Source organism: Anguilla rostrata, chromosome 11, assembly GCF_018555375.3.
Source record: "Anguilla rostrata isolate EN2019 chromosome 11, ASM1855537v3, whole genome shotgun sequence".
Lineage (NCBI taxonomy): Eukaryota > Metazoa > Chordata > Actinopteri > Anguilliformes > Anguillidae > Anguilla > Anguilla rostrata.
This window is the reverse complement of record NC_057943.1, coordinates 41,035,177-41,053,705: the sequence shown is the minus strand read 5'-3', so window position 1 is coordinate 41,053,705 and position 18,529 is coordinate 41,035,177. Positions and strand designations below refer to the sequence as shown.

Below are 18,529 nucleotides of genomic sequence, written 5' to 3'. Positions count from 1 at the left end.
AAAACAGCAAACAGTACAGGACCGGCTCAATGCTGGCTTGTATGGGCAGCTGTGGGTCAGGCAGCCCACAGTCAGCCAAACACTGGCTCGGTGGGGAAGCTTCTCCAATTCCTACTTCCGTTTATTTGCATTTTTCTTTACTTAAACTCGGAATCACATTGGGCCTCATTCACAAAACTTTTCTTAAATTAATTCTTACTTTGGTTCATAAAAAAGTCCCTACCGAAAAAACAATATGAGATTCATGACACATGTGCAGACCTTTGTTTTTGTGCATATCCCAGGTGTATGAGATGATGAATGCTGGCTGTTTGTAAATTTTATGCGCAATTCTGTTCATGTGATTTCCAGAAGGAAACAGCCATGACCAAATACAGATAAGAAAAAAATGATGAATGTTCTGGAAACGTTCTTACACAGTGTTCACGATTAGCTTCAGAGTTTTCTGTGAGAAGTTCCAGGGGTCTGGAGCACAGGCAGACTATGCAGGATTTTTAACGTAACGATGTTATAAAATGACCATGCTAAGGCATATCAATGATGCACTGGCAATCTATAACTTTACTTAAGTTCTCCAAATTCCTGCACCTTTTTACCTGTTTTTGTTATTCTAAAATATGTTACAGACGTTTCTGGGTGTGGACTCAGTGTGGGGAGGGGTGGGCGTGGCTACAGAGCCTGTGGCTTGGGATCAGATTCCAGAAGTGTGTGCTGGCACTAGCTTCGTACTGCAAAGCCGTAGAACTGTCGTTATTGGACAATCAAAACAACGGCGGGGAAGAACAAAACAATCAGAGCGCGATGGGTATCGCTGTGAAGGCCGCAGCAAAATTCCTGAACATTAAGAGGCTGACATGGGAATCTGTGAGTGCTGAACTCTCAGGAAAGCTCCCGTCGGGTCAGGGTCAATGTATTGGTTGATTGTTGTGATGGTTTTAACCCCTTTGCGCACATGCCAAATCTATCCAATCTTTGCCCATTTAGGGGGTGCCTTATTTAAAGCCTTATAACTCCAGATGTGAGCATCACAGAGACTTGAAAAATGAAGTGCCACAAATGCAATTGTCTAGGCAATTAATGGCATTATGAAATACCACTAACCTATTTAAATTCTCAATTTCAAAAATAACGTATTTAACCAAAATATTTTCAGCAGTAACACTTACATTTGGATGATTAAATCTGAGTTTAGTAGACAGAGACAGAGACAGAATCAATGCCGTCATTCCCTTGCTCAGACTTAGTCCAGAAAACAGTATATCAGCTAGTTCTACCAGCAAACATATGCCTTAGCCAAGTTCTCAACCATAATATTTTCTAAAAAATCAATAAATAGTCATCAATAAAGCTTTGCCAGGCGTGGTGTCTTTTACTGCTATCACAGACTGAATGCATAAGGCAGTGATAAAGAGACAAAACTTTCAGTTACACTGAGTTATAAAATGCTATTCCAAAAGTAAAATTACCCATACATTGTTAGAAAGCTTATTCTGCCACCTAGATTAATTGTCGATCAAGTCAAACTGTACTACAATACCATAAACAACTTGTGTGGAAGGTACCCAGGCGTCACAATGGAGCATATATTTCTCAAACGGATTGTCCAGGACAATATATGAACACTCAGTCTTGTGGCTAAATATAAAGGAAAACATAACTCAAACATGTACCCAACTATAATGGCTGTAGTAAATATCATCGGGCAAGAAGATGCCGTAGTAACCCAGCTTGCTAACTAGCCAGCCATACAGCCCGACATCACTATTCAACACGTGTTTTAAGCAGGGGACCAGGGGATTTCTATTCTCCAAGAAGATCATGAACTCCAGTGGTTACTAAAGGTATTGCAGTTCAGTAAGCCTCTAGTGCAGGGGCGGCCAACCCTGGTCCTGGAGAGCCACAGGGTCTGCTGATTTTTGTTTTCACCTTAAACACAGCAACCACTTAGCCTGAAGAAACCAGGTGAGGTGAGTTAACTGTGCAATCAACTGCTATAATTGATCAATTAAGTGCAGAGTAAAAACAAATACCAGCAGACCCTGCAGCTCTCCAGGACCTGGGTTGGCCACCCCCTGCTCTACTGCCAAAAAGAGAATTAAGCTCTTAAACGTCTTCACACTGAACTAATTACCATCCAAGCACCAATGTTTTTCTGATTCCCACAGAAAAAGATATAAGATTTCTTTCATTCCAATGTGGTCCGCGTGGTTTTACGTCACAGTGCGTGCAACTGCTTACACGAGTACACTCACGCATGAACAAGTTTAAGGCTGTTATTGACTAATCGATGCAGAAAAGAGTTGAATTGAGAGTTGCCCACACAGAACCGATGTATTGGAATATGCAGAGTATTAAACCATGACCTAGGATTGCATGGATCCACAGCCATTCTTGTTTTTACTATACTGTTATTTTGATATATTAATATTAATAATAATAATGTTACCTGCCATAATTGTCTGGTGCCCATTGTTCATGGTGATGACTCGTTACAAATAAATAAATGATTAGTAATAAAGCTGGCATATGTGGCTCTTAAATTAAGATTCAATTATGCTGATTCCACCATATTATTTTGACTACATTCTCATTCTGATGTTGCTATTAATAACCTAATATCATTAAAAATATTATTAGTTGTAGTATTTCTGTCTTTGCATGATGATGGTGCTGATGATGACGAGTAATCACATATGGAAAATAAATAGGTCAACATAAATTAAAAAACGAGAATAGCTACATTTAACTTGCTCTTACATCATGTTTACAAAGGTGCTGATTAAGGTGAAGTGGTGATGATGAAGATGATAAACATGTCAAGATGACGATTGTATGAATATAGAATAATATATAAGCCTAATTTACCAAGATTTTGTGTAATTTTAGCATTTTGCCCATTTATTTATTTTTTCTGGCTAACTCATAGTTCAATGCGCTCGGTTAGCGCTAAAAAGTTGCTTGTGCGCTGTGACAGACCGACCATCACGTCAGTGGCTACAGCTTTTTGTAGTGATAGGTCTGAACAATTAAGGTTTGATTTATTTTACCCTCATTGATTGTACACACACCCACACACACACACACACTCTTCCACTGTTAGAGACAGATGACCACACATAGAGTTCAATCATTGTTTGTAAGGATATACAATAGGCACAGATCAAAGGGGTGTCACCGGCAGCAGACTAATTGGGAGTCCTGGGGAAGTCTGGTGCAATGTATATTCCTTCCTAGGAACGTACACGCTTGGCAATCACAGACCTGCCAACCTTAGGAAAATATTTTGAGTACCACAATAGTCAGTGTAACGCTTAGTTCGCATGCTTTCGCACCACTTCGCTTTGCACGCACACACAAGCCTTTCTTCATAATTCCAGTTCTGACTGTTGAAGTGATCAGGCAAAATTGTATAATTTGACCTGATTCTAAAATATCACTTGCACTGCACTGGGCTATATAATGATATACTTGCAAGTCAAAAGTTTGAGTACACCTGCTTAAAACAATTTTTTCATGATTAATATTTCATTATATGATATGTGTGCTTATACAAACAGATAACCATAAGTGAATTGCATTCAATTATTTAATAAAAATGGAAATAATTTATTTTGTATATTGTAACATTTTCATTTTCAAGTATTTACAGAAACTTATGTTGTAATGTAAAAAAAAAAAAAAACTTGTGACGTGAAACACTGTCAATTATGAATAAAACCAAGTTTCTGTTCATGATTTCCATTTTAATTTAATAATTTAATAATTGAATCAGCTTATATAGGCACACATCATATAGGCCTAATGAAAAAAAAGTATTCAATTGAAAAATTATCTAGGAATGTAAGCTTTTGTAACTAGAGGTTTAGCTAAATTATTACCTGAAGCTCCTTGGTGGCTAATGTCAAAATCATAATTGCACAATGTGCAAAATTCATAGTGCGGAAGTTTTGAGGGGCGGAGGCACGGCCATTGCTCCTGATATTTTGCGAGGAACTTCCGGGGGGCATGGACTCGCTTCTTTTTAGTAGGTCTGCTGCTCTCTCTCTCCTTGTCAGTATCCTCGTCATCTGAGGTCATGATTATTTTCTAACTGCAAGGCTGGTCGGGTGACTGGCTGCAATAATAGGAATTATTTGCTACGTTAGCAGTCTATAGTCAAACACCTTTGCAATGGTCACTTTGCTCCAACAGAGCGTGCGCGATTCAAAGTTTGAACAGGGAGTCTCCGTAGCGTTTGAGTTACTGCAGCTAAATTATCAGTTATTCACACGTCTCGTAACGAGGCTAAATCGCATGCGAGCTACTACTACGGCTAACTATATACGCAGATTTATCTCATTAGGATATACCCCTTGAAGTGCATCGTCTCGTAAAGTTAAGGAACATGTTTTAACGTTTTATATGTTAACATTACGGTCACATTTTTGTGCTTGATTATTATTCCTCACTTCCCATTTTACATCAGCAATGCAGCGTTACGCCTCGGTGGATAATAAAGTACCGCTGCGTATCAGTTGATGATAGCACAAGGTCAAGGTCGTAGCATCTGGTTCAATCCGAGGGATGTAGTTTAAATACCGAATAAATGTACGGCATTGTTTTGTATTAATTGATTGCTTTCCGTAATTAAATTACAATAATATATTTTTTTGTTGTTGCGTAGTTTCAGCTGGCATTTCGTACCTGCGTATTTTGACCAAGAATTGCGTGGTTGGTACACAAAATGCGTGCAGGTTGGCAGGTCTGCAATCACCACACCTCACAGGCATCTGATAACCAGCAGGAATTCCCCAACAGGTCAGGTGACACAGAGGTATTGTATTGCAAGATGATAAGGGAAACCGAAATAAGGAAGTGTGGTAATATTGTCAAAACACAATTTAGTTTGCCACCATAAGAGGAATTTAAAAAAAGTAGTAAAAAAGTTTCTGCTCTTTATTGTGAGTTTCAGTTTATTCATTGCATATTTGTACTTGTTTTGAGTTATTGCGTTTTAGTTATCACAAAAACGATGCACGTACACACACACACACACACACACACACATATATATATATACTAACGAATATATTACAGATGTTACTTAAGTACAGTATGGAATAATTGTAGTCAAACAACAAAAATGAATGTGCCATTCTTAAACTGCAGAGCAATGAAAACATTGAGATATTTAAGAAATGACTATATTTCCATGACATTCAAAATTTATTTACATACACAACTCATTTCAGCATTTTTTTCACAATAGACACAGTTTTTTTAATAAAAATTTGAAAACAAAAAAGGCTGTTTGTCAAAACATTTAATGTCTTAACAGAACTCAGGAAAATAATGCATTGTGCATTCTGTACATTTCATTCTCATAGGTCTTTATTTTGGTATTTTTAGTTAGGTCTTAGGTCCTTAGTTTGATACAGATGCTATGCTTCTGTAAGACTTTTACGTAAGTTTAGGTACAGTGCATTTGTCAGGATAATATATTCCCAAATATAACTACATTCTGACTTCATTCATAAATATTTGGACATTAGAACAATGAAATGGTCATTCTTGGATCACTAATATCCCCCTTGTAAATAGAGATTCTATTTTTTCTTTGTGATGTACAACTTCCTGCTGTAAAGGAAGAAGTAACATCTTACAATTAAAGTGACTGTCAAATATTAGAACATGGCAAAATCAGAGAAATGCTAATCAAGTGATGTAAATTGTGAGACTGTGGGAAAATTCTTTAAAGAAGTTTCTTGTTTAAAAAAATGAAAGGAATTAAGGAAATAAATTATCTGTAGATTTTGTTTGATCAGCTCTTGGATGTCAACATCAGATGTATGTTTTATTTCTATTGGTGAGTTATTCAGGTAGATTATTCAGATTCTATATGTAAAAATCATATAAAGTCATGGATAGATCATTATTTGTAGCCTCTGAATGGGTCTTACGTAAAAAGAAAATTATTTTTTAAATTGTGAGTCTTTTTACAAAAGCTATACATCATTTTCTAGACCTGGGTCAAACAAAATATTTGTATTACTTTGACCATTTAGACATACATTCAGTTCTTGCAAATTATTGAAAATGTTTTTTTTTTTAAATCACCAATATTCAAAACAAGATTCCCACTTCTTTCCTATGCCTGTACGTTTTTGTGTAGCAAACCGTATCACTGAAAAGTCTGCATAAGTGATTTCAAATATTACTGGCATCCAAACAGTGAAAAACGTCAAAAACATTTTATAACAGGGTCTGCCGCCTACTCCTACTCTGCCTGCGGTTGTGTTTGAGTCTCTGGCTGGCTCAGGTTCAGAGGGGTGAGGGGGTGAGTGTGTGTGAGGTTCAGAGAGGTGAGGGGGTGAGTGTGTGTGAGGTTCAGAGGGGTGAGGGGGTGAGTGTGTGTGAGGTTCAGAGGGGTGAGGGGGTGAGTGTGTGTGAGGTTCAGAGAGGGGTGAGGGGGTGAGTGTGTGTGAGGTTCAGAGAGGGGTGAGGGGTGAGTGTGTGAGGTTCGAGAGGTGAGGGTGAGGGTGTGTGAGGTTCAGAGGGTGAGGGGGTGAGGTGGTGAGGTTCAGAGAGGGGAGGGGGTGAGGTGTGTGAGGTCAGAGAGGGTGAGGTTGAGTGTGAGGTTCAGAGAGGGGTGGGGAGTGTGTGGTCTGAGGGTGCAGGGATGGTATGTGTGACAGGTTCATGCTTGAGGGTGTCGAGGCGTGGCTACAGAACTGGGGGAGGCTGGCTGGATGCAGAGACACCTCCCAGGCTGTTCTCTTCTGAGTCGGTGAAGACAGGTGGTTCGGAACTCTGCTTGTCCAGCCGGTCACTCTGTTTCAGTATCTCTTGGAGTCTTAGTAAACCTTCACAGAATGCCCTGTTCAGCCTCTCATTCAGAACCCCTGCCCTCATAATGCTCAGATTTTCATTTTATTTTTTTAAAGACACTTTCTTAAAATATATTTTTTTGCTACAGCTGGCATCTTGTATTTCATTATGGCCATAATTCATTAAATAAGAGGGAATTGCCTAGTTAGTGATGTGTTATCATGCGACCTCTACTCCTTTAGTTTCAGCTAGTCGAAGATGCATTTGGTGCAACCATCAGTAAAGCACATGATACCATTGTGGTCCTTCTTTAAGAGACAGCCAGGGCATTGTACTCACGGCTGAATGCATATTCATTGCTTATATAATGTCCATTCATATCATTGGCCAGTGTAGTATGCGTTTACCATACCTTTAATCCACTAATTTGGGAGACATGTTATGAGAATTTATTATTATTATTTTTTCTTTTTTTGACAATAAAAGCAATCACACTGATTCTTGACTCGTATAGAAATTGCAGTGTCAACATTTTGTGTCGTCTGTATGAGAACTCACCGGAATAGCAGTTTCTGACCAGGCTCTTTCTTAATGATGTTGAGCTTGTAGTAGTGTCGTAGTGCTCTGGACATTTTCTCATAGGTCATATTAGCCCTGTTCTAGGAGGAGACCCCAATACAAAACAGTCAACACTTTCTCCTTCTAATTTAAGCCTTTGAGGCGTAAGATCACAAATATGAAATCAGAATGTTCTCAGAAGAACATTCTACTGCTGATGTAACAATCACTAGTGATAATTGTAATCAATGGAGTTCTAGAACACTGACTTGGAATTTTGGAAACACATTCTGAAAAATACCTCCTCTTCAAAGGGTTAAAGCTCCTGTCAATGGTTCTGCTCCTTTTATAAGCATGTACATTTTTTGTGACCCTTGACATCTTAAACTACACATTCACTTGAATTGTGCCAGTGGGGACCAAATGTTAAATAGAGATAAACAGAGTTGAATTAACACTGTTAGAGTTATATTAACACTGTTAAAGTTGAATTAACACTGTTAGAGTTGAATGAACACTGTTAGAGCTGAATTAACACTGCTAAGAGTTGGATTAACACTGTTAGAGTTAAATTAACACTGTTAGAGCTGAATTAACACTGCTAAGAGTTAAATTAACACTGTTAGAGCTGAATTGACACCGTTAGAGTTGAATGAACACTGTTAGAGTTAAATTAACACTGGGTATTTTACTGTGCATCCTGCCAAGGAGGCTCACCTTGTGGTTCCCCCACAGCCGGGCCAGCCCGTTGGGATCCACCACCCGGAACACCATGGACTCTGGGTCTACCCATCGGATGAAGGGCGCGTAGCGGCTGTCGGACAGCAGCTGATACACGTAGTCCCAGAGCAGCCGGCAGTCTGCAGAGGGCGGGACACCGCGCTGGTTCAGCCTGACTTCCCAGCGCCCAGGCCAGCCAGGACAAGCCCAAACCCCCAGTGAGTCTGCATCTGCAGCTTCACTCCAAACACTCAGACTGCCAACCTTTTAGCTAGGCCTGGGGGATGCTAGCGTGAGGCTAAAACCTGCCTGCACAATGACCCCTCGATGTTAGCATCGTACTCCCACTCAAAGATGGCCACTGACTTCCATATTGTGATAGCAAGCTACCTGTGATGGTACAGTAAGTAGAAGCACATATATGACTATAGATTAACCAGAGGGCGGACTCAACACTGAAAGCACAGTTTGCCTTCTGTTAAAGCTGAACCTAAGGAATTAAGTGAAGAAAAGGAACACGAGGAGTCAGATATCTGGATTGTCTTTTGTAGTATCTGTGTTTGAAGAGCCAAAATGGCGGACTCGAGGCACCGTTAATGCACTGATAAAACACAGAGTTAGAGTGAAAAAGCTCTGGCACGCACTATTGAGCCTACTAATAACTGCAGCCAGCTGAAAAACCTGTCATTTGGGGGCGGCCCAGAGGTGAGAAGTTGAAGTTGGCAACTGGAAGAAACCTGTGATTGTATAATCCATGTTGGCTCATTCTCCCATCTCTGGTGTTCATTTTATAATTGGTTCCCAAACATACAGAGGACATTACCCAATGAATGACTTAAAATGTTTCCTTGGACTCGGCTGAAAATGCAGCCTAGTGTATAATTCAAATATGGAACTAAAATGTTTTAGTTATGTCAAATCAACTACATCCAATGCCAATGGAACAGAATCAACAGTTATAGTATGCGATCTTACATTACATAACATTACAGGCATTTAGCAGGTGCTCTTATCCAGAGCAACTTACACAAGTTTACACATCTTTACCCACTCCAACCCTGCCCACGACACACAGTCTGGGAACCACCGTGTTAGACCACCTTTGAAATCAATGGTTCGTTTGAATCCTCCCTGTATTTACAGTACAACAGTACTCCATCAGACTTCACAATACCTCAACAGACTAGATACATCTCCACCATAACTGAATGAGCCACAGGTGCAGAAGCTTGAGTGGGTGCTATAACTATGACCATTGATGGCATATAGCATACCATCCCACAGGTGATGAGGCGGTTGCCATGGTGATACCTGGAATCTTGCCGTTGGCTTCGCTGGGCTGGGTAGTGCTCCTAGAACTGGGGTTCGCCGCCCTGCTGGACAGGTTGAGAGGCTCCTCTTTGCAGCAGAGGACTGTGGGTAGGCCGGGCCGGGCCAGGGAGCCGGTGTGCTGTGCGGTCGCCGCGGGCGACAGGTGCTGTTCAGACTCAGCAGTAGTCTGGGCCAGGTTCCTCTGCAAATCTGATTGGACAGAGAGTTCTGCAAACGTTCAGAGTCTGGATCAGACAGAACTGTATCAGCAGGAACTGGAGCAATGTATGGGAAAGCTTCAGAACCTGGGAATACTGCTCAAACAATTCTGAGAGTCTTGGAGATCTAGCTCTTGGAATGGAAGGTATTAGCTGTTCTGGTGAATATGGTCAAAGCTTTATGGTTAATGAAAAGAAAAAAAATCAGCATCACGGGCCTGCCACAACAGAGATTTGAGGACACAGGAAACAAGTTTGCATTTGAGCCAGGATTTTAGGGAAACATGACTGGACACCACAGTGAGTTTGAGACTGACCTCCTAAATGTGTCTGCTGCCTGGGATAGGTGAAAGGAGGTGAAGACAGTTCCCTAAGGTCCTGGAAATGGTCATTCTTATGCGTGGCAATGGTCGAGCTGTTGGGGTGTAGGTTCCCCTCGCACACAGGGACTGACCTGTAGGACAGGCCAGGGGGAACTGAGAGATACAGAGATCATTAACATACCGATAAATTAAACCGCTAACCATCAGCATTAATATTAATGCTGTTATTATGGTTTTTACAATCATCGTTATTTAAGTGACTATTATGTTCTGCTGTTGTGTGAGATTAATTATAAGAGTAACTATACGATAAAAAAACAACATTTTGACACTTTAGTGCCCTCAGGGATTGGGTTAACATGTCAGCCTGCACCTTATTACTTAGGAGGTTTTCAACCAGCTTTGAGAAGAACCAGAAAATTGTTGACTTACTTTCAAACATTTAATTGTCATTAAAATTATGACATTCCTTAGTAAATATCCAACTATTAGGAATGTCTGTGTATGAGTCACCTTGAACAAAGTCTGACTGTTAAAATTAATTTAGAAAATAATACCTGGTATTTTTGCCAAGAAACCACGACCTGACATGTTTCTGGATTTGCAGAAACATGTTCTGTATGTTTTTCAGTAGAAGTGATTTCTCTATTTAAAGCTAATTGCCATTTGCTCCATTGGTTTGGTATCTAAGACACACAGCCCTGGAAGAAGGAGGAGCTTTTCCTCTGCCAGGACGAGATCAACCACCTCTGAACAGCCACACCTGTTGGCACGGGTTCCTCCACCGACAGTAACCTCTACCTAAAGTTGGAAAGTACCAATCTGTGCCTCTATGAGTGTGTGAATGTCTGTTTCCTGTGTGTGTGTGTGTGTGTGTGTATGTGTGCAGCTCTGTTTCCTGTGTTTGTGTGTGTGTGTGTGCACTGTGCATGTCTGTTCCTCTGTGTGTGTGTGTATGTGTGTGTGTGTGTGTGTATGTCTGTTCCTGTGTGTGTGTGTGCATGTCTGTTCCCCTTTGCATGCATGTGTGTGTGTGCATGTCTGTACCTCTGCGCATGCATGTGTGTGTGTGCATGTCTGTTCTTCAGTGTGTGTGCGCATGTGCAGAATTTGCAAACAACTGTTTAACTGAGATAACAGCCTGCACTTGAAGGGAACCGGGACAAATTCACATATGATGCATGCTATGCTAGACTAGGGCTATTTAGTGGATAAGACTTACATTCTTCAGTCACTTCAGCACACCTGTGGTACTAGTGCTAAGCTTATTGGTTTGGTGATTACTGCAGAGCCAGTATGTAGATTTATTTTTGCAAATAAGCTTGGAGGCCCCGTGTACAGCCACATTAATTTAAGAAAAAGTTTCACATTAATCACTCACTTCACTTCCTTTTATCACAAAGAATGAAAATGCACCAGTGGGTGAAATTTGAGACTTTTAAAAAGGTTAATGAGGGTTTAAGCTTTCATGGTGAGGTTAATTTGTTCCTGAAAATATAACAAAAAAATGTATGGATTACAAGCTGATGCAGGCCTGAATTTCTGCACTGTAACCTCAACTGACTTCCACCACACCAGGAAGTACTCAGGTTGTCAGTGGCAGCATTTAAAATGGCAATAAGAAAAGGCAATTACTTTTAAATTAAACATGAAAATTTGTGAAATCAAAACAACTATTTTGAATGTGTAAATGATCGGGCACTGAATGCAATCACCATTACCAAACTATTAAAAACTCACAAGTGAAAATCAGGGTGACTTTATTTTTTGCTACATTCATTTTTTGTTTTTGTTTTTAATGTATAGGCATCCACTGCAGGACCATACTTGCCTTGACGACATAGCGTCATAGCTATAACATAAATCACAGTGCCCAAGTCCTTTCAGTGTTATCGCCCAGCTAAAGGTTGGCTAGCTCAAGAAAACCATTGCCTCAATGTATGGCGTTAGAGCATCCTGCAAGTCACACAGGGCGAGATTCCACTTCCTGTTGTGGTAAAATGCAGAGGCGAAGCGGCCAGACGGGCCTCGCGGGCGGTGGCCAGGAGCACGGGGCTCACCTGCGCTCCCGTTTGTGTCTCTATGCGGAGGCGAAGGGGCGCCCGGTCTCTGCGAGGGTCTGGGGAGGTAGCAGCACACCATGGCCCGCCTCTGCTGCTTCACCTGCTGCAGAAGCTCGTACAGGACGTCCCCTAAACCAAAAAAAAAAAACGGCGTACGGCACGTCTGGATATTATCTCTGCTGTCCACCACAATACATCAAATTAGCGCTGACACAGACTTCATGGGAATTCGGGGAGGCGACAGGTAAATCAAGGACTTGCGCTACGACATGGATGTGGGACAATGTACCCGGCACTGTGTCAGGAGGTAAACACGCACATGACGCCTGACTGCTCTAGGGGCGGCGAACGTATTTGGGAAGGGAAGGTCACGGTTTGAGTGTGCCTGGGCACGCAGGGACAGCAGTGTTATTCAAAGCATGCGCCTTCGCTGCATCGTTCGTTTTTCTCTTCCTCCCTCCTGAGGCTGAAGCACGCGCATCCATCCAGGGTTCTGGTATACATGATATTTATATTTCTTAATAGCAACAGGTAGCAGTCAGCGTGACACGCCTGGGCGGGAGATGCGGCAGTGCCGGGGAACGCCGTTGGTTGCCGCATGGAGAGGGAGAAAGCGCACACACACAGAACATGAAATAAAATAAACGCCATCTTCACCCTTCCCCCTCACGGGTTCCAGGCAAAAACAATTAACTAAAACAACAAACTAAAATAACGAAGACAAAAGAAGGCAAAACCGGCCAGCTCCTCCCACTTTTCAGCAGTGGATTACTTTTCCCCCGTCTTTTTAAAAGAAACAAAACTGAAATTAAACGAAACTCAAATGAAGAAACTCGCTCTCGGTCTAAGACCCAAAATGTGGAGAGCAGCACACCTTTAAGCACCTGGGCTGACTAGCTAACGCAGCCCAGGTGCGTGTGCTCTCTCCACCAGCCAGCGCAGCCGAGACCAATCCGCCTCTCTGGCCTGGTGGACCGAATGCCACAGTACTAGTCTACGTTGATTCATACAACAAAGTAATGATTTGCCCCAAACAGCCACCTAGATTAATGATTGAAGCAGGCTTAAGACGGTGTTACCAGTCAAGGCGAACTTTGTGCACAGGGTTGACCTTCGCAAGGACACAGGACACAGCCCAAAGGGACAAAGAGAACCTTCATTTATTTATCCCAACGGCTTCCAGGTACATTTATCCAGGTCAGAAAACCCTCCTTTCACCAGTCGGCTTCACAGAATAGCCCAGATTAATCAAAATTGAATCGAATGCTACAGTCGAAATCACTGAGCTCGCCAGTGCCCTTTTTCTTCTTAATGATATTCCGTTTGATTTTGAATAGGCTAAGGTCTGGCCTATGTCTGCTTTTTTTCATATTTCTCAGTCTCATAATGGCTTGATTGACTTTCATTGGCACAACTCCGGTCCTCATGTTGGCAAATGCTAACAGCAGACTCCAAAAGGCAATCCAAAGCCTAGAATCAAGACTAGATCATGAACGCTCTCTTATACCTGCACTAAGGAAGCATCTGATCACACTTGAATAATCAGAAATACCTGTGAAGCCATTTGTTCCAAACATTATGGTGCACTTACATGGAAAGGGAAAGGGCTACGTACAAAAAGTTCTGTTATTTCTACATGGTGAAACCAAAATGTCCTAATAGCCCTTAATAAAAGCTGAGAATCTGCACTTTAACCACATGTTGTTTGATTACAAATATAAAATTATGGATTACAGAGCTAAATCAAGATAAAATATAACTCTGTCCTAAATGTTATGGCACTGTGTGTGTGTGTGTGTGTATGTATGTATATATACACACACACTATACACATACTATATGAGCAAAAAATCTGGACACCCCTTGGTCTGGGGGCTGTTTTTTATGGTTTGGGCTAGGCCCCGTAGTTCCAGTGAAGGCAAATCTTAATACAATGACATGATAGACATTTCTGAGCTTCCAAACATTCTGGCAACAGTTTGGGGAAGACCCTCAGCTGTTTCAGCATGACAGGGCCCCGGGCACACAGCGAGGTCCATATAAAAATGGCTTTGTCGAGATCGGTGCGGAAGAACTCGACTGGCCTGCACAGAGCCCTGAACCCCATCCAACACCTTTGGGATGAATTAGAAAGCAAACTGTGAGCCAGGTCTAATTGCTCAATCAGTGGCCAACCTCACTAATGCTCTTCTGGTTGAATGGAAGTAAATCCCTGCAGCAACGCTCCAACATCTAGTATAAAGCCTTCTCAGAAGAGTGGAGGCTTTTATAGGAGCAAAGGGCGGACCAACTGCATATTAATGCCCATAATTTTGAATGAGATATTGGGTGTCAGGTGTCCACATACTTTTGGCCATGTTGTGAATATAAGTTTTTAAACATTAGGCCTTTACCGATTTCTGTCCTATTTACCCTCACATAGACAAAAATAAGTAACCTAATTGCAGTTGCTTATTTTTACTCCTTGCTTCCTTTCCTTGGATCCTTTCCTAATGCCCTTTCCTTTCTTCCTTGTATTCTACTTTATGTTTTACTACACAATACTAACCATTCAAGTATCCTATATTTGAAAAATGATCAATTGGCCTCTCAGTGAACCCTGTACTCTTGAAACCTGTAAATGGGATTCTTCTATTGGAGTTATTTAATTGTTTCTATACCATCCACCCCCTACTGGTGGCCAGTACTCCATCCCCCACAATCCCTCTCACCTGAACTAGGGCAGCGCAGGCGGAAGTCTTCTTTGGTCAGGAGGCAGAGGGCTTTGCCATTCATCTCGAACTTGGCCTGGTCCGTCCTGCGCAGTGAGTACTCTTTCTGGGCCCAGTGCAGCCAGTGACTCACGTCGTCCTTACCCCATAGAGACGGGTTTATGCCTGGAGGGACGTGCCGTTAGTGCCACTGACACAAGAAACGTTACAGCGCATCCACAGGTTTCTCTTTTTAAGGGAGGCTAAGTACAAATAAAACATACACAACTCCTATCCCCTTTTAACTAGCACCTTCTCATTTTCTCTTGACTTCCATGTTTGGAATGACTTATAGTACTTGTAAGCCCATCTCATCTTTGCAGTGTTCTCTATATCCCTATATTTTGAGTGTAGACAAGCACAGGCATAAGACTGCACTGGCAGTGTCTTTTTCACTCAAAAGTCTGCCAGCTGAGCCATGCAGTCACTTGATTTGCTTTTGTGTAATGAACTGGGGACTGTCCCCTTGCCTGGAGCTTCCCTCTCTGCATTGATGTGCCCAACTGTGGGGCTGTTGGAGGAAGTTAGAACTGATATGGTCAGGATTTGATACCAGACCGTGGGGTGTGTGACTATGCTGGTAATTTGCTGTAGAAGGATGTGCCAGTTGACAGCCCATGTTGTTCCTCTTTTTGAATGGAAGACAAGTCCCTTTCTTACTGTTTTAAAGACAATTAGCGATTTCTTCACAGCTGCAGTGTGCTGTCAAAACTTTTCAGATATTTTTTTGATCTAAGAGCTGCTTTCAAATACGTGTCACGTGACAACCAAAATGCAAAGAACTCAGGACACATTCTGGTTTGGATACAATAACTTGACTCCGTTCAAAGGTGTAATTTATGTTGATATTGAATTATTGAAAACGTGAGGACAGCATCCTATTGATCAACCAGGAAAAATGTACCCGTAGAAGGCCTAAGCTTATCAAAACATGTCTGACAGAGTGAACAGGTTAAAGGTACAGTAGGAGACAGTTAAGCTACGTACGAAGTCTTCCGGGGAGCCGACAGAGCTCCTCGTGAGCACCAGGATATACGGAAGATACTGGGCTGCGCGGGACCGTAACTGCCGCGGGAGAAGCGGGCGAACAAGCAGCTTGGGGGCTGCTTCTCCCCCCACAATCCTGCTGAAAGCACACAACAATCATCAACTTTTGCTGTATTAAACATACTAACTGCGCATCATTAATAAACATGTCGGATAGCCTGTTGAATGTTTACCGCCTTGGCCCTGTTTTTTCTATTAAGATCTTTCGACGCATTTTATTGTAATAAAAATGTATAGAACATTAATAATATCAGTTTATTTTATTTATAATTATGTTATTATTCACTCTTCTTGACGATTCGTAGCTGTTGCACCTTGGCAATTCAAATAAATATTAAAACAAAAAATCTCTGCAAAACAACAAAAAAGTTCAGTTAGCCTACCAATTCGTTAAACGCAATTACTGGAGCTTACAGGCTACGCAAGTGATTCATACCGTAACAAAACGTTATTCTCATATTAAAAGTGAAAGTAATCTATTCCTAGTTTTGAAATGGCTGTCGAGCTTGTAGGTTACATTTCGAGTATGAAGCTATTGCCACCTTTCACTTTGATGAGCTAGGAATGACAAACGAGAGGTCCAATACTTCCTTACGGGGAATTTCGGTTTTACTCTGATATTCCTTTAGGCGAACTTTCTCTTCAATGTCAATTCGCCATTATAGCCTACGTGTTTATTACATGTAAAGCATAATTACACCCATCGTTTAAAAGTAAATTCAATAACATTGTATACAGGTTTAGCATTTCCTGGTTTACTGCACTGAACTTACCTTGATAAAAGGTAGTTGTGAGGAGCCGTCACTCATGTTCCTTTACCTGAGATGGAAGAAAACCACTTTTCCCAAATCCTGTTAATTTAACAGTTGACTAGTTTGAATTGCTAAAGCAACTTTAACAGCGAAGTCTATAAATTCGTCTTTAGCCTACGGTAAGGCCGAATATTGAAACTGAGTCGACGGTAGCCTTTCAGTACTTTTAGGATCGCATGATATATTTTAAGTAACCTTCCGGGAAATGAAAACGAAAGGACCGGATCTGCTTATTGTATGTGCACGAGGGTGTGCTAATGGGCTACAGCAAGAAGCTGAGGAAAAGAAAAAAAAAGTGAGAGACAAAACTTGTTTCGATTCATGCATAAAACGACGTGTAAAATGATACATTAAATAAAAAGATACAGGTCTACACCAATCTAAAAAATTATATTTATAAATATGAATATGTCCTACAGTACAATCCCAATCCCAGTGTTTTGCCACTCACCGTTCATCGTTATAAGCCATCATTTTATTGATAGCAGCGCTGCAACACTTTATGTGGAAAACACAGTTGCATACAATAACCCTTGGATCATTCAGCAATACTAATAATAATAAGAAGGATGAAATAGTAGCCTAGAAAGTTTCCTTCATAATCAGCCCATGTCTGTATTATTATTATTATTATTATTATTATTATTAGTAGTAGTAGTAGTAGTAGTAGTAGTAGTAGTAGTGGTAGAAGTTGTTGTTGTAATTGTAGTAGTAGTAGTGCTACTACTTTACAGCAGGGACGTGCACAGACATTTTGAGGGGCTGTTGCTCTAACCTGAAGAAAGGGAAACCCCCCCTCACATACACAGTGGCGTTGCTGGGTGCGGGCTTCCAGGGCTGTTCATGCAGTCGTATTTATATTTATATATGTAGCATTAATATACACAATGGCGTAGGTAGGCTTTGGGGGGACACATTAAATGGGTGGTCTGGGGGTCCTTCCCCAGGAAATTTTGAGCATCAAACACTTAATTTCCTGCATTCCGGTGAATTTTTATGCACCAATTTCTGCCTTTTCTGCATCAATTTATGGTGGAAATGCTTCTTTCATGTTTTTTATTTGGGGGGGGGGGGGGGTTAAATGCCAATGCCGTGTTCTAAATATTGAGGGGGACGTATCTTCAGGCTGGAAAATAACCCGTTAAACCAGAGAAATTGCTGAGTCGTCTTAGAATCTTTATTGCATCAGAAACGGACGCTGTAGCGTTGTTAACTACGTCACAATGGATATAACAGCTGTTTTAGAATGTCATTGCATCACCAGGACAATTTTGCAGCCCGGATAAAAATTGGCGTGACACAGCCACAACAGCAAACATAAAACAATTATTATTTTTTTTTTCCTCCAGAGGGGCAGCTCAGCCAAAGAGAGCAAATGGCCTGTTGCTAGGGCAACTTTAGCCCGGCCTTGTGCACGTCCTTGCTTTACTGTAAATTGGCCAGTATTAAATCAACTCTTAGAGTACATATGGTCCTTGTAAGGCGGTGTACTGAGTGGACCCAGGTGCAGACTACGAGACTGAGGCAGAGATGAGGTGGCAGGGAAAAAATAAAGATTTAATAGAATTGATTCAAATAACAGAAACACTGAACAAGGCTAAACAAAGGGAAGGCAAAATAAACCGGAGATGAGACTCCAAAATAACAAAGGCCGTAATACCAAAAACAAAGACCTTAAACAGGAAACAAACAGGTAACAAAGAAACAAGTAGGCCTAATCTTTCCAAAATACCAAACAGACAAAACTTTAGGGAGCAAAATGAGGAATTTGACAACAGTCCAAGAAAACTCAAGACTGAGCAAAGTCAGGAACATGGAATAAATAGAGAAAACCAAACAAGACGCAGGTGGAACAGATGACACATAGTGAGGCTGGGTAATCAGGACAGACACAGGTGAAAGAAATCAAAAGTTGAAGGG

General features: G+C 41.3%; 1 protein-coding gene across 5 annotated transcripts; it reads right to left on the bottom strand.

The window, feature by feature from the left end:
- Positions 1-6,856: 6,856 nt before the first annotated feature.
- On the bottom strand, positions 6,857-16,876 carry etv7 (ETS variant transcription factor 7). Of its 5 annotated transcripts, none has more exons than XM_064300126.1 (8): positions 16,571-16,865; positions 15,738-15,876; positions 14,712-14,876; positions 11,998-12,129; positions 9,932-10,090; positions 9,397-9,624; positions 8,083-8,225; positions 6,857-7,466 (listed from the first exon to the last, which is right to left on the bottom strand). In XM_064300126.1, exons 1-8 carry the CDS (start codon positions 16,604-16,606, stop codon positions 7,362-7,364), a joined length of 1,107 nt encoding a protein of 368 aa, XP_064156196.1. In that variant the 5' UTR covers positions 16,607-16,865; the 3' UTR covers positions 6,857-7,361. The 5 variants fall into 5 exon arrangements, with proteins under 5 accessions (XP_064156196.1, XP_064156197.1, XP_064156198.1 ...); XM_064300127.1 differs by having other exon boundaries at positions 15,738-15,873; XM_064300128.1 differs by having other exon boundaries at positions 6,859-7,466; positions 9,397-9,606; positions 16,571-16,857.
- Between the last annotated feature and the right edge of the window lie 1,653 nt (positions 16,877-18,529).

Coding starts and splice junctions, on each gene's coding strand:
- etv7 (XM_064300126.1), bottom strand. CDS start 16,606: ATGAGTGACGGCTCCTCACAACTACCTTTTATCAAG. Junction 15,877..16,570: donor CACAACTACCTTTTATCAAG/GTAAGTTCAGTG, acceptor GTGTGCTTTCAG/CAGGATTGTGGGGGGAGAAG. Junction 10,091..11,997: donor AGACACAAACGGGAGCGCAG/GTGAGCCCCGTG, acceptor TGTATCTCTCAG/TTCCCCCTGGCCTGTCCTAC.